This window comes from Trichosurus vulpecula, chromosome 3 (assembly GCF_011100635.1).
Source record: "Trichosurus vulpecula isolate mTriVul1 chromosome 3, mTriVul1.pri, whole genome shotgun sequence".
Lineage (NCBI taxonomy): Eukaryota > Metazoa > Chordata > Mammalia > Diprotodontia > Phalangeridae > Trichosurus > Trichosurus vulpecula.
Window position 1 is genome coordinate 387,543,381 of NC_050575.1, and position 14,838 is coordinate 387,558,218.

The 14,838-nt window shown below is 48.6% G+C and overlaps 1 protein-coding gene across 1 annotated transcript in view; it reads right to left on the minus strand.

The window, feature by feature from the left end:
* Nucleotides 1–350: 350 nt before the first annotated feature.
* SLC7A5 (solute carrier family 7 member 5) overlaps nucleotides 351–14,838 on the minus strand; it is a 61,257-nt gene continuing 46,769 nt past the window's right edge. Inside the window, exons 5-10 of the mRNA XM_036752016.1 lie at nucleotides 12,488–12,611; nucleotides 11,488–11,591; nucleotides 10,982–11,078; nucleotides 9,113–9,262; nucleotides 5,817–5,994; nucleotides 351–5,317 (exon numbers count right to left, since the gene is read on the minus strand). Coding sequence (XP_036607911.1) covers nucleotides 5,262–5,317; nucleotides 5,817–5,994; nucleotides 9,113–9,262; nucleotides 10,982–11,078; nucleotides 11,488–11,591; nucleotides 12,488–12,611 — 709 coding nt within the window. The 3' untranslated portion in view covers nucleotides 351–5,261. The remainder of the gene's footprint in view (nucleotides 5,318–5,816; nucleotides 5,995–9,112; nucleotides 9,263–10,981; nucleotides 11,079–11,487; nucleotides 11,592–12,487; nucleotides 12,612–14,838) is intronic.

Genomic DNA, 14,838 nt, shown 5'->3' on the forward strand with positions numbered 1-14,838 from the left:
CTGTTCAAGAAGTCAAAGGGAACTGTTTCCTGCCGGCTCTCAGAGGCACTTGGAAAAGCATCGCCCCCCCTCCCCATATGACTGGAGTTCCCCTCTTCTTCAAGGGCTAACCCCAGTATCACTTTCCTGATAAAGAATCCACCTGCTTGACTTAAGCCATACAGTCACGGTAGATTTGCAGGACATCTGCAAGAGAGGGAGGTCACTGCTGCCAGAGGCTCTTCGGGTCCTTTGCAGCTCAGTGGGAGTAGCAGAAGTAGGGAAGAAGGACCAGGACCCACCCACGTCTCCTCCCCCACAAAAGGAAAGAACACAAGAACAAAGAAAAGATGAGACCCACAGCAGTGGCGTTAGAAATATAGACAGGCTCCTTCGCTCATTTTTATGTTAAAAAACAAAATAGAAACAAAACCATCCACACATAACAGATTGGTTAACAAGAGAATTTTTTAAAAATTGAATCAAAAACCATGTTGTTTTCAAAGCATTAATGATTTGGTTATTACTGGCTGCTGGCTAATGCCAACCTTAAGAAAAGTTAAAGAGGACAGGAATGCAAATATATTAAAGTGACATGTAGGCAAATCATGGCTAACAGTTCTACTCTTTAAAATAAATAGAGTCCTACAGCATCTTTAAATTAGCGAAACATCAGGAAAAGGGACAAGGCTTAGCAAAATGCATAATAGCTACGTTTAGATTTTTTTTCCTTCAATTGAAAAAATCAGCAACCATAAAACAAGTCCTCAAGATACTTGTTGACAGTACTTTTTTTTTCAAGGAAACATTCAGAGAAAGTTCACTTATTTGGCAATCATCGTCCCTCCTCCCCTCCTAAAGTTGCCCTTTAAAAATTATATTTAACAGTAAGTAGTCAGAACCAAGGAAAGAAAGAGTAGAGGGCTTTTCAAGGGCCCTGGGGGCTTCCTGGGAGATGGCCAATTCTGAATGGAGCCTCTTGGGGGATGGCCACTGAAAGAACACTATGAGAAAGCTCTCTGGACCGCTGTCTTCTGATTCTGTTTCCTCGTTAAGCCATGAGACCGTGGTCCCACCCCCAGGTGTGGGGTCAGGGAGTGAGGGGTCTTAAGTCAAGAGGTATCTTTCCAAACAGGGTAGTTTGATATCCCCTTGTTGGAAGGGACCTACCCTGGATTCATGACCCTGGAACTAAAGTTCCAAATATCCCCATTTTCAATAACGTAAAACAGTAAGTTCACTTTGGCTCCTAAGGAACAAGGTGGTTGAGCCTCTAAATCTGAAGAGAAAACTATCCATTGGTGAAGGAGCTCTCTACCGGAATGCAGGCATAATTCAGTGAGCAGAGACCAGGCCTTTCATCTAGTAATTTTCAACCCTATATGGTCATTCATCACCACTAATTGAAAATGAGAGAAGGCAAAGGGTAGGCTGACAACCGAAGGCTTCAGGCAATTTTGGCTGTGGGATCTCAGACAAATCATTTCATTGCTCTAGGCCCAGCCTAAGTTTTTACAAGGTCAGAGACGACTGGGCCTTTTTTCTCTCTATCCCAAGCCCTACTTGAACTTCCAGGAGCTATGGCCACCAACACACCCAGTTCCCATAGACTGAGGCCTAGTGCCCAGTGCCCCAGTGCCCCCCAGGTCCAGGGGCAGCTTTAGCTTGGCCATGTATGGTTGCTGGTGTTGGCCAAATCTGGCTATTAATTTACCTCCGAGAAACTCCTTTACTTCACACCTCCCTTAGGACTTGGTCTAGAGTGCCCTCTGACTCATGAAGACCCTTTATGCTCACAGGGATTGGTCTCTACGTTGATGTCCTGATGTTCATCAGTATGCAATGTACAGGAGTTGAGGCAGTGGTGGTGCCATCAGCAAGCACGTGTGTTGTGCTCACCCGCACATGCTGCTAGGACCTCCCAGGATGGATCTACTCACTGCATCGTTGGTAAATCCAGGAGAAAGGGAACCTCCTGGATCACAGCATGGCCTCTCTTCACTCACGATCAGGACATGGGAACTGTTATCAACAAAATCACTTAACGTGGCAGGAGCTGTTCTACCAAGAGGCTGTTTGCTAAAGGGGCACATTTTCATTTTAAGTTTGGAATCACTGCATGTTGGAAAGGACCAATTTTTACTTTGCAGATCAGGGAACTGAGGCCCAAAGAAAAGGGCTTTGCCTGAGGTAATAAAGAGAATAAAACTCATCTTCAGAAGCTTCATCCCATACAGGATCCTGGACTCATCCAGGACAGGATGGACTTTGGCCTAATGTCCACTTTCCAGCCTCTGGGTCTTTAGAATGCCCTTCCAAACCATCCCGGAATGTCAATAGCCTGCTTTGGGGTCAGGCTTTTCTAGGAAATCTCTGCAGACCCTCTCCTTCCCACAAACCTTCCAACTGCAGCCCGAAATGTGATCTATATACGCTCTGCATCTTTCCTTGTCCCTTGCCCTCTCCCTGAGGTGTGAATCTTTCTCAGTTCAGACAGAAAAATCAGAAGAGCCGGGATAATTAGAAAGATGGCTAGATAGACAGATGATGAATAATAAACAAATGGATGATATACACAGGTGAGATAAATGATAGCAACAGATGCTACAGACAACATGATACACATTGATGACAGATAAATGATAGAGATAGAGGATATAGACAGAAAGAAAGCACTTTGAGGTTCGCAAAATAACACTTTCATTCATTAATCCATCTGGTCCTTACAATTCTGTACGATAGACTTTATAATCCCCATTTTGTAGATGGAGAAACTAAGGCCAATAGAGGTTATATAAGCTGCCCAAGGCCACTAGAGTGTGAGGTGAGATTTGAATTCATGGCTCCCGATTCTAGGTTTGCTTTTACCACACGACTCTACTACACTAACTCTACCAGTTATAGGCAAATGCCTCTCTTCGGGGAATGTGATAGAAGACTTCACCTCTAACTTGTTTGAAATTTTGTTTATAGTGCCTACGCCCAAAAGCACGGGTGTGGGGACCATGAATCGGTTCTACCCGACCAGGGACAACGTGTTGCTGAGTACATGTTACCTGCGGCCTGGAAGCAGCCTCTTTGTAATAATATTAGCCACAGGGTTACCATCCACTCTGCTGTGCACCCACTTAATCCTCTGGATTGCTCAACTAAGAATAAGACAGATCAAGGCAGGCTTGTTCCATCTCACTTGCATGTCTTAAGCCCAATTTGGGGCAACGTCAGAGATCGTCTGTTGGCCACCTGCTGCTTCCAGGCCCTTGGTAGGCTACCATGTGGTGCTTACAGATCCATTAACACTTCCCAGACACAACTGGACAAGAGTTTCTACCACAGACAAATTTAGCTCAATTCAGAGCCAATACAACTTGCCTGGGATGCTCCCTAAAGGTCAGTCCTTTGTACCATCGAGGCCTCTGGTGACACAAAGATCTACGCCTACCCTTTTCACCCAAAGCTCTATGAAATGGTCAGAGTTCCAGAAAAAGGTGATAAGTGCCAGGCTGAACCATCCCTTCCTCAGCCCCAGGGACATCATCAAAGAAGGGCAATTTCACTATAGAAGGTCAGTCTTGTCATTCTATGAGTTCCTAACAGGATTCATTCTTCAAGTAGCCAGCATACAGGTTTCAGGGAAAGGTTAAAAAGATTTGCTCATGTGAGGAGACCCTATTAGGTTGGGGAAATGTATAACAAGACATTTCCTAGGTATAATCAAGAGGAATACGGTCACGGGCAAGAGGGCAACTGTACTTCCACATGAGGGGTTATGAAGGGAGTCTTTTTTCACTTCAAAGCAGCAGAAAGACTAGTAACAGATGTCCAGTGGGTGTGGATAGCCAACAAATGGTTTATGATGGTTTGGGCTGTCAGACAAGGTGGCGGCCCTCTCTGAGAAGGAAGCGGTGCAGAAGGCGCTGAACTAAGTGGGCACTATCAAAAACCTACTCCTTTCAGCCCTCTCCTGAAAAACAGCAGATGCTCTTAGCCTTGGCTCTGGAGTGAGCAACCTTCAGCCCTAACTAACTAGCCTAAAAACACCACGGTCAGCTACCTTGGCTGTGTCCAACCCAGCATGGGGTACGGTTCCTTACGCTGGAGACCACTGTTCTAGGCTAAGGCTCAGGACCGTGTAAGAGTGGAGGGACGGCTGCACTCTTGTATCTTGTATCCAACGCTTCACTCTCAATGGGAAAGGTGCCCGGATCCTCCTTGGCTTGAGCCTGTCTGTGCGACTGTACAGGACCAGGCTCCAGGAATGGCCTGAGGTCTTGGGGAGTAAAGGGTGGGAGTGACTCAAAACGGGCCTGGCTCAAACAGCCCTTCGAGCCCTAAGCCTCTCTGGACTTCCAACCCCAGGGTCCCAGGGGCTCCTTCCTTTTCTCTGGCACACTCAAAGATCAGTAAAGTAGGCAAGGAGCTCTCTCTGGGTGGGTAAAACTCACTGAAATCTGCTGAAGCACCTACTTCCACTCTGCGAATGCAATGGGCAGTTGTTTATATTCATTTAGGGGGGAAGAGAATCGGCCAGAGATAGAAACTACCTCGTCTTTAAGGTGAAAATAAAAATTCAGAGGTTCAGTTTGAACTAGCCTCATTTATGACAACTTAAAAAAAAAAACACAAACCAACAACCCAATATCATTGTGCGGTAACACCAAATGAGGAGCAGAAGCAGACCCTCAGTGGGAATCAGTGCAAGCCCCCCTTTAAAATCAACATTGTATCAAGTCTCAGTAGTTCTGTCCACTTGTGCCCTGGAGTGTGTGGTCTTCAGAAGACCCCCTTCTCCCTGGAGAAGGGTCAACAAAGGAGTGCCGCTTGAACTGGAGTCAGCATGTCGGTGCCATCCAGAGGTACGTGGGTACAGTTGGCAGCATTGAAAAAATCATATTCTCACTTGTAAAAAGAAGTCGTATCGCCGGCATCTACTAGACTGAACCTTAAGTTAAAAATAAAATAAAATGAAGGAAAGCAAACAATTCCCCCAAAATAACATCTAGCTGTCAGTCACAAATCCAAAGTCTTAATGCCTAATTCAGCAACTTGTTCCCTGCCCCCTCTGGGGGTCCTGAGGAGGTATCCAGGAGAGATTCATTTGTACCGCGGGTTTGTCTTTCAAAGCACCCTCAGCTGCCAGGCTCGAGCAGAGGAAGAGAGAAGGCTGGCATGGTGGCTCTGGCCAAGCCGTCGGGAGGATGGGATGAGGGAATGGACTTCGCTGGGCTCGCTTGTGAGTGGGTGTGTTCTTTCCAAGTGACATCTGTATGTTCTCTCTGGACTCAGGACTCCTGCGGAACCACCTCCATGAGCTTCTGGCACAGGACTGTTGTGCAGACTATTTGGGAAGAAAAGGAAACCAGGTTATGTGGAAGGACATGAGTGGGGCGCAGCCTGCCAGTCAGTCTGACAAGAGGTGAAAATCATTCCCATCCTCAGAGGGTGATCGGCCAGGTTAGCTCACAGAGGTAAACACCTGTGCATACAGTGTACTGAGTACTCGGGTGTGTCTGACAGCTTTAATACCAAGGAGCCACAATCCTGTGATGGAGAGGGAAGGGGAGAAGGGAAAGAGACCAGTGGGTAGATAGCACCTCCCATGTGCCAGGCACTGTGCTAAGCCCTTGTTATAAACATCATCTCCTCTGGTCCTCACCAAAACCCTGCAAGGTCAGGGCTATTATTCTCCCCCATTTCATAGTTAAGGAAACTAAGGCAGGCAGAGGGTGAGTAACTCGCCCAGGATCAGACTAGTAAGTGTCTGAGGCTCGATTTGAACTCAGGTCTTCCTGACCACAGGCCCAGCTCATAAACAGAGGCAGGGTCCAGTTACTCACAGATGCCTTGAAGCAGCCACTTGGGCTTGTTTTGCCACCAGACACCGATGAAGTAAATAGGAATTCCCGTGAGGATGATGACGAAGCCAATCGCACACTCCACAGGAGTTTTCCAGAAAGACACGACTATCAGGAACAGGCAGGCCAGGATGAAAAAGACGGGTAAGATGAGGTTCACCTGGGGGTGAGAGCAGACAAGCGTAAGCACCCAGGAAAGCAGTCCAGCGGAAAGAGCTGAGAGAAAACACGCGTCAGACAGAACCTGGTGCTCCCGCACCACTTTGTCTTTTATCCCATGCTCACTGAGCTCACTGGGCTGAGCACAGAGGCATCAAGCTTCCCCACATCTCAGGGAGACCCACAAGTTAACATGCACCCCCACACACCTTTAAACTGAGTGTCTGCATCTTATTTGATCCTAACAACCTGGGAGGCAGGTGCTCTGGTGATCCCCATTTTACAGATGGGGAAACTGAAAAAGACAGCAGGGAAGTGACTTGCCCAGGGTCACACAGCTAGTGAGTGTCTGAGGCCACATTTGAACTCAGGCCTTCCTGACTCCAGGGCCAGGTTTCTATCCACTTATTGGCAGCAAGTTGATGAGCAAAAAGAGAAAAAAAAGAGCTCCTGAATGAGCAATCAGCAATTTAAGCCCACAAATACTCCTCGAAAGTAAATACTTCAGCTGAGAACGTAGGGACCTCACTGGACTTGACCTAAAAGTAATTTTCTCAGGTTCTCACTTGCTAACGTTCCCAGTCTGCTGAGGAGGAGGGACCATGAGGGCTGGAGAAGCTCCCCAGAAAACAGCTTTCTTTCAGGCTGTAAAACAGCACTTTAGGAAGGTGTCCCCATTTCCACACTCAGGGGTGGCCATGGATCTGAGTCCTACAGAGCAGGGAGACTTGAGTCCCAAAGTCTGGACACAGTTAAGAGTCGGGAAGGTGAGGCTCTACTTGGCCCCTAACCACCATGAATCATGGTTAGGCAACCATAGTCAGGCGTCCTTGACCCTGTGGGGACCCTCATCCACTGGCTACAATGTAAGTGATACCTGTGGCTTTCTGTCAAGTCCTTCCAGAGGACCTTGGAAGGGAATTCCTGCTCAGATCCAGCTTGGTCTAGGGAGGAGAGGCTCACTCCCCATCCCCCTTCCACGTCTTGAGATTCTGACCCCAGCCATCTGCAGAGCCAAAAGTGCTCCTGCAGGATTTTCGCCGCCTCCTGGGTCTCCATAAATGATTCACCCAGTGGAACATCTGCCTTCCCTTTGGGGATACAAGCTCCAAATCAAAGCCATCCTAAGGGTCACAGAGCCTCCCTCTCTGATCCTCATGGCCTCTCTCCACCATCCATCAGTTGGGGGGCAGTTCTAGGTAAGTCCAAGGGGAGGCCCTACAGCCTCTATTCTTGTGACCAGTCCCAGAGCTTACTGAGAATTCATTTGGATTATCCCCATCATAAGCTAGAAACACAGGATTCTAGGATGTCTCCCAGACTTCTCAGGAAAAACCTCCTCCTGGGTATTCCAGGGGGCCAGAAGTAACAAAGGACCAAAGGGAGGGAAGGAAGCAGGGTGGGGGTGGTTGGTGGGAGGGTGTCAGCCTGCCATTTTGGAGGCCAGAAGAGGACTGTAGTGAGGACTTGGGTGGGGAGGAGGGTGTCCCCAAAGGTCTGCAGGCTTATCCCCAGCAGGTGGAGCCAGAATCCAATTCGCTTCCAATGCGGATGGAGCGGATTCCCAAGCACACAGGCAATGTTTGTAGAACTTGGTTATCTAACTTAAACAAACAGGAACAGAGACCTGGGACATACCCAACGTTTTCCAGAATACCACAAAACTTAGGATAAATTCAAGCTCCTTCAGTTAACAGACAAGCACTAACTACCCCAGGCCTGACTGTCCCCCAAGCTGTGCTGGGGCCGTGATGCAGGATCTCTGCTAAAGGAGCCTGCATGAGGTCGCCCAGGCTTCCCTTATTTGGCTTCCTCTCTCTCTGCACTGTGCCCTAACACAGTGAGACAGGCGGATGTTTCTCAGCCAGCCCTCCAAATTGGGACATTTTCTCTTCCCTGGCCTGAGTTTCATGGTCTTGTTGAGTAGCAGATGGGTACCAGGCTAGGAGTCCTATCTATGAAGGGCATTCCCTTACAGCTGGTTTTCTACAGGCTTTTCCTTCCCTCTTTGAATTCTGCGGGGCAGCCCCACCAGCAGGACAGTGTATTTACCACAATGGAGAGAAGATCTGGGGCCAAAACCAGTGGTTAGAACGACCTGCTGATGACTGGGCCAACCTTGATGAGGATGGATGGGAAATGATTAGATCTTTTTTTAGGGGAACCAGGGCAAGTGTCTCCGAAGATGACAGCTGAGTTGTGCCCTTAAAAGGTAGCCAATGAGAACCACCTTTGACGTTAACTGGGTATCTCCCCAAAGATATAGCCCAGCCCCTGGGGCCTGGCCAGCAGATTAGACTTTTCTCCTTGAAACTCTGGCTTACAAGTCTCTTCTTTAGCCAGTATTTTCAAATCCAATGGCAAAACAGAAAGAGAATCGAGGGGTGGATGGGAGGGAGAGAAGGCCTGTTCTTTCCAAGGCTTCTTAAGAGGCCAAGGACAGGGTGGCCAAAGAGAATTAATTAGTCTCCATACTCTACTCTCTACAAACAGGCCTCAACCTTGACTTGGAGGACTTGACATATCAAAGGCAAGCCGTCTGTCTAAGTAACCTGCTGCCCAAGGAAACTCCTAACTTCTTTTCTCGGCCTGCCAACAAGTCAGGCGCAGCTTATGAATGCCTACTGTGAGGTGGGCACCTGCCAATTAAAAATTGGATGGGCACCAGGAACTGTTTCAAAGTGCCCAGAGAAGAGCTGCTTACTGCCTGCTTCATTCCCACAAAGCTCATCAAGGGCGCCAGGTATCATGTTAACTCCACCATGTGGCCTGGCCTTTTGCATAAGCCCAGACAAGTGTAAAACATAACCTTTCACTTGGGGACAACTACCCAGGAAAACAAATTCAGAGGAAGCAAAAGTCATTCCCCAATAAACTAGAAAACCACAATTTAGTCCAGGCGCTGCTACACTGGGGACAAAGTGGGGACAGGTCCCCTGGACTTTCACCTTGGTAAGAGGACATTCAGTGTGGACTTGCTGAACAATTTGCAGAAAAGTCAGAAACCCTATTGAGTCAATGGAGTTGGAACTACACACCTGCAGGACCTTCTCAAACCTAGAGTAAACCTCTCTGAGCAAGGGAGGAACAGTCCTAAGAAAAAAAATTTCATCTCCCACCTTTATGGGTCTCTCCAATTCTGGTTTCTTAAAGCGGAGCCACATCATCCCAATGATGGCCAGGGCCACACAAAGCCAGTTGAAGAAACTGAAGAAGTTGATGACGGAGAAGATGTCATTGGAGAAAGCGTAGAGCAGGGTCATGGCGCACTGCAAGGCACAGACAGAAGGGGGATGAGCCCACAGGCTCGGGCACATGGGGATCACAACTTACACTCTCATTGTCTGTTAGACTGGCAGCAGTTTGAAGAGACTGAGCTTCACTGCTGACATGAATTATTTTTAAGGAGAAACTAAACATGTTAGGAATAAGGGGTGTGTGTGTGTGTGCGCGCTATTTTGGTTATCCAGCAATGGGTAACCACTGGAGTACCACTGGAGAGGGAAAATGTTCTCTTCCAGTCTTCTCTAAAGAAACTTCCAAGATCCTGTTCTCATCTGGCTTCCTTGGGTTCAATTCTCAGCTAAAATCTCCCCTTCTGTAAGAAGCCTTTCCTGATTTCCCCCACCCCACTGCCAGTGTCCCGCTCCCTCTGCCCCATCTCTATCTCCTCTGTGTCTCCCCCTTAGACGGGGAGTCCTTGAGAACAGGGCTTACCACTGGCCTTCCTGGACATGCCCAGAGCTCATCATGGTGCCTGGTGCCTCGAGGGCACTTCCTAAGTGCTCAGTGACTGATTCTTATCTCAACGTCCCATTCATGAGAAGTATGAAGACCTGGGTTCAAATCTTGTTCTGGGCCCAGACTACACTAGGACAGTCATTAACAATTACTCTGAGCCTAGGTTTCCTCATCTGTAAATCTGAGATAATGAGGACATGGACCTCCCAGGGCATTCGTGTGGATCAACTGAGATCATTCCTGCACAGCCCCCGAGAGCCCCTAGCTCTGTCTAAATGGGGGCCATTAGCCTGGGGGGTCCCCAGGAGAGACCAATGAGGCTGCAGGCTGGCTTCTGGCTAAGTTACTCATGATGGGAACGACCCTGGATTTGGTGTCCAAGACATGGGCTCTGGTCCCAGCTCTGCCATCCCACCATGATGTGTCTCTAGAGAAATCACTTTCTCCCTTAGGGGCTGTACCATTTCCCACCTCCAGGCACGTTCCCTGGCTGTGCCCCACACCTGGCATGCTCGCCCTCCTGGCTTCCCTGGCTCCTTACAAATCTCAGCTGAGGTTCCCACCTTCCCTCAGAGATTCCATCCACTCAATCCTATCTGTATCTCACCTGTACATGGTTGTTTGACGGCATTTCCCTATTAGACTGGCAGCTCCCCAAGGGCAGGGGCTTTTTTTGTCTTACTTTGTAACTTCAGCACTTTGAGCAGTATCTGGTATTTAATAAACTGTTGTGGACTTGGTGCAATTAAACAATCTGTCCCTTCCAGCACTAACAGCTATCATTTCTATGTGCCTATCAGAGGAGAGAGGGCCTGTATCTGTAGCCCCGGGCTCAGAGCTGGGCTCTGCTGCTTGACCATGGGCTAACCACTCCCTCTTCTGGGGGGGCCTCTAACTGCTCATTTGTTCAAAAGAAAGGTTTAGGCCTAGATCAGAAGTCCCCAACCTGGACAATGTGTACACTCGGGGGATACAGGAAACACATCGAGGGGAGAACAGGAGTATTTGGTATGCAGGTACGCTGTTATTGAAATGAACTAATCCCTCTATCTTCCTTCACATGGACTGGGGTATGGGAAGGGACACAGGGACTGAAGGCAGGGAGAACTCCTGGACAGAATGCTCTGAGGTCCCTCCCAGCTCAGAAAGTGCAGGCAGGTCACTATGACTCTGCAGGTAGTCTCCCTCCAACCCAGAGGTGGCTGTGCTCCTAACCAGGGCAGGAGCAGGGCCTGTGAAGGGCTTACCGTGAATACAAGGGATGGCACAGGAGTCAGGTTCTTGGGGTGGATCATGGAAAGGATAGAAGGCAGGTGGCCTTCCCTGGAACCTACAAAAAACAACCTGCAGGCAAGAGCAGAGTCGGGCTTTTTTCTCCCCATTCTGGCAAGGTCCCTCCCAGGACGGTGACCAATCCCTCCAGGGGTATTTAGATATTCCTGCTACTGCAGGCAGGAGACAGAACTGAGAGAGTGAAAGACAGTCAAAAGCCATTGTAAAGATAAGAGGCTCCTTCACTGCCTAGTGCCCGCCCCTCTCCCCAAGGCCTTGGCCCAGCACAGCCACTGGTCCTGACCAGCTCTCATCCTCCTACACAAATCCCCAGCCTGGCCACTGTCTACATCCTGACAATGTCTAAACTGTCCTTCCCGGGAATGTCATCTCACAGGGCCCGTTTCCTGGCTCTGAATCCCTGGAAACACTGATCGACTCTGTGGAAGTGGGAAACCTTTAGGGCAGGCCAGAAGACTACCTGGAGGAGGTGAAAAGGGAGCCATTGACTGATCCAAAGCAGGACAAGCCCACAAAGACAGGGATGATCCAGGACATAACGCCCAGGTGATAGTTTCCAAAGTCCTAAAAACACAGAATTTGCAATTAGGAAGCCACATCCCAGAGGTTCAGGGTCACACAGGCAAGTAACTGAAGTGAGAAAAAGCATGGAGGCAGATCACCACCTCATTTTTGGGCTATGTGCCTGTAGGTTCTCAGTATCTCCATCTGTGAAACGGGGAAATCACTCATGATTCATTTTTTACTGAAACATAAAGTCTTCAAGCAAGAGCTTTTAAGTCTGTCTGAAATCACAGTCCCATACATAGAAAGAGGTCACTGGCACATGAAAATGATACAAGAGCAGCTCACCTTATATCAACTACTCGCAGGCCTGGTTGTGTTGGGCTCGAATAGGGAAGGCACTGCCAGTATGGCAGAGACGCCTCCCCAGGGCCCCACCATCTGCTTCCTGTCAGGCCAATGGTAATGCAAGCAGCAAGCTGCACTGTAACCCTCCCCCCGCAACCCCCACAAGAGAGACCTCCAAGTTGCCTGAGCAGTAGGAAGATCTGTTCAACCTGCCTACAAGGTGAAGGTCACCAAACACAGGCAGGATGAGACCCTGGAAGGGGGGCCAAGCTCAGGGTGATTCACATTCCCTTCTGGATGCTGCCTGAGTCAGCAGGGAGGAAGAGGAGGAGGACAACGTCACAGTAACACTGAAGGTGGAAAACTAGACAGGCCCAAAGTGACAGCCCTCCCCAGTGCTCAGCTGTCTCCATGATAGTGGAAGGGCACCAGAGATCCAGAGGGAACCACTTTTCCTACATTTACCAGACACCTCTGTTGCTAGGCCACTGATCTCCAAGATAATGCTTCTTAAGAAAAGCTGAGTCAATCCTGTCCCTGCACCAGCTGCGCAATCCACCCCAGGACACCCCGTCCATCAGTGCTGGGGAAAGGAAAAAGGGACGTACCACAGCCACAGCTTCTGAACTCAACATCTGCTCAGTGGACAAGGTGGTGAAGTAAGCCAGGTTGGTCAGGACGTACACTAAGGTGACCAGAGGAAGAGAAATGATGATGGCCAGGGGCAAGTTTCTGAAATAAGAAGAACACAGTCCCATGAGGGGTGAGAGTTTGGCAGCCCCAAAGGGGGTTTGCCCTTCGGCAGGCCCTGAGAGTCTGGGAGAGGCTGGGGGAAGGGGTATCCCACCCGGGCTCAACCCCCAGTTTGGATCCCTTCCTAGGGGAGCTGGAGGATTACTGGGTGTGCTTTCTGTCTCTGTATGAGGGCTCCAGTGATTCCTCTTGCTGTCTGCATTCTCCACGGGGTGAGATACAGGGAATCATCTACCAGATATGTATTTGATACCTTGGGTATCAGAGATAATTCAGAGACCCTGTTATCCATGTTGGTAGAAACCTAGACACATGTATATTTGGACCCTGTCTACACTAAATCGCTGGCGAAGACAAATGAACTGAATAAATAAAATGAGCTTTTTTGTCAGCCTTGATAATGGGGCCCAGTCCATGAGAGTCCAGAAGGCCAGAAGTGCTGGCCAAGAAGTTCCACACTGATGGAACAATCATCAACCACTCAACAAGTACATCAAAATTTGGGCCAAAAGGCGCAAGACTAACCAAACACCTGAAGCTCACTGCACTTCATGGGACAGAAACAAAGGAGGGAAAGCATGGTAATTCCTCTGAACCTCAGTTTCTTCTTCTACAAAATAGGGGTGACTTATACTACCTGCACTTACTTACTGGATTGTTTTGAGAATAAAACTGATCTTAGGCAACTGGTAAGCACGAACCCCATGTCAGCCAGCTTTACTGCCTGATGTTAACGATGAGGATTCTAAAGCATCTATATGTGCACATTCTAAACCTACAATAATGGACAAGCAGTGATACTGAGAATAACCCTAAGGCTCTAAGAGATTTAAACACTCTCCCCTCACCATTCAAATCCAGTCCTACTACAGAATCAAACGAACTGTACCAGGAGCTGATCTGTGCTTGAATCACTGCCCAACACCTATTTCTGTTCTTACCCAGTGTCTCAGCAAGGACTTGGAGCAAATTCTACTTTACTGATTCTAACCCTACCCCTCTCCCCCAATTCTCTAGTTTGCTTTGTTAATAAATGACATTTGGAATTAAATAAGTCATTTTACCTTTGTGCCTTGGTCTCCTCATGTCTAACGCTGAATTGGTGCGGGAAGGGGAGGAGCAAGGAAGTCACACATCTAAGATTCTCTAAGTGGGGCCATACTGTCCAGAGAGACTGAGTTTTAAGAAGCAAGAGGTCTTCCCCAGCACAAACATCTCTGGTTCTTGGCCCTGGCCCAAAGAGAGGTGCTAGAAAGGTCACTACCTTTAATAAAGGGTTTGATAAAGATGGGATAGAAGACCATCCCTGCCTAGGACCTGAGGTTCTGAAAGTGGCAGGATCACCTTCAAAGTAGGATGCATGGTTCCATGGGGGTAATGACCAGTTCTCCCACTAGCTGCCGCTGAAAACTAACTGGCCTGAATGGAAAAGGGCTAAGTGTGCTCCACAAAACAGAATGGTAAGTAGCATGTCATCAGAGGGTCAGGAAGACAGTGGTCTGACCTCGCCTTGGGCACTTACTAAGTGTGCCCCTGGGCAAACCAACATCTCTGGGACTCAGTTTCCTTGTCCATAAAATGAGTATAATAAGGCACTTAGCTCAGAGTCATGAGGCTCAAATGGGGAACATGTAAAGTGCTTTGTAGACCCTAAACTGCTACAGAAATGTTTGCTTTTGTAGCCACCTCGGGAGAACATAAGCCATGGGAGGGCAGGTGCCAGCATGCATGCAGGAGGCACTTTGCAAATGCATTTTGAATGGCTGGGCTAAATGGTCAGGGGAAAGGCTGCCTCGTCACTGCAGTGCCAACTCTTAGAACTTAGCCAGCAATTGAAATGACATGGGGAATGGAGCTCATTAAGGGGAGGGATGAAATGAGCTGTAATGGTTCATTCCGACTCCGGGAGGCCATGGGACATAATGGAAAGAACATCTGACTGGGTATTCCCCTGGATTCCAGTCCCAAGCCTAATGCTCAGTACATCTCTGGCAAGCTGCTGTTTGGCATACACACGACAGTCAACGCTGGATATGAAGCCCGAGGACATGGGCTTGAACCCTGGTTCCCCCATCTATGATCCTGGACAAATCCCTCTTCCCCAGATGCTTCACTTCCTTCATTTATAGAATGTACAAGAGAGGAGGGGCTGGCCTTGAGGGCATCTCAGGCCCCTTCAGGCTCTAAGGGCACAGTCCTTCTAAGG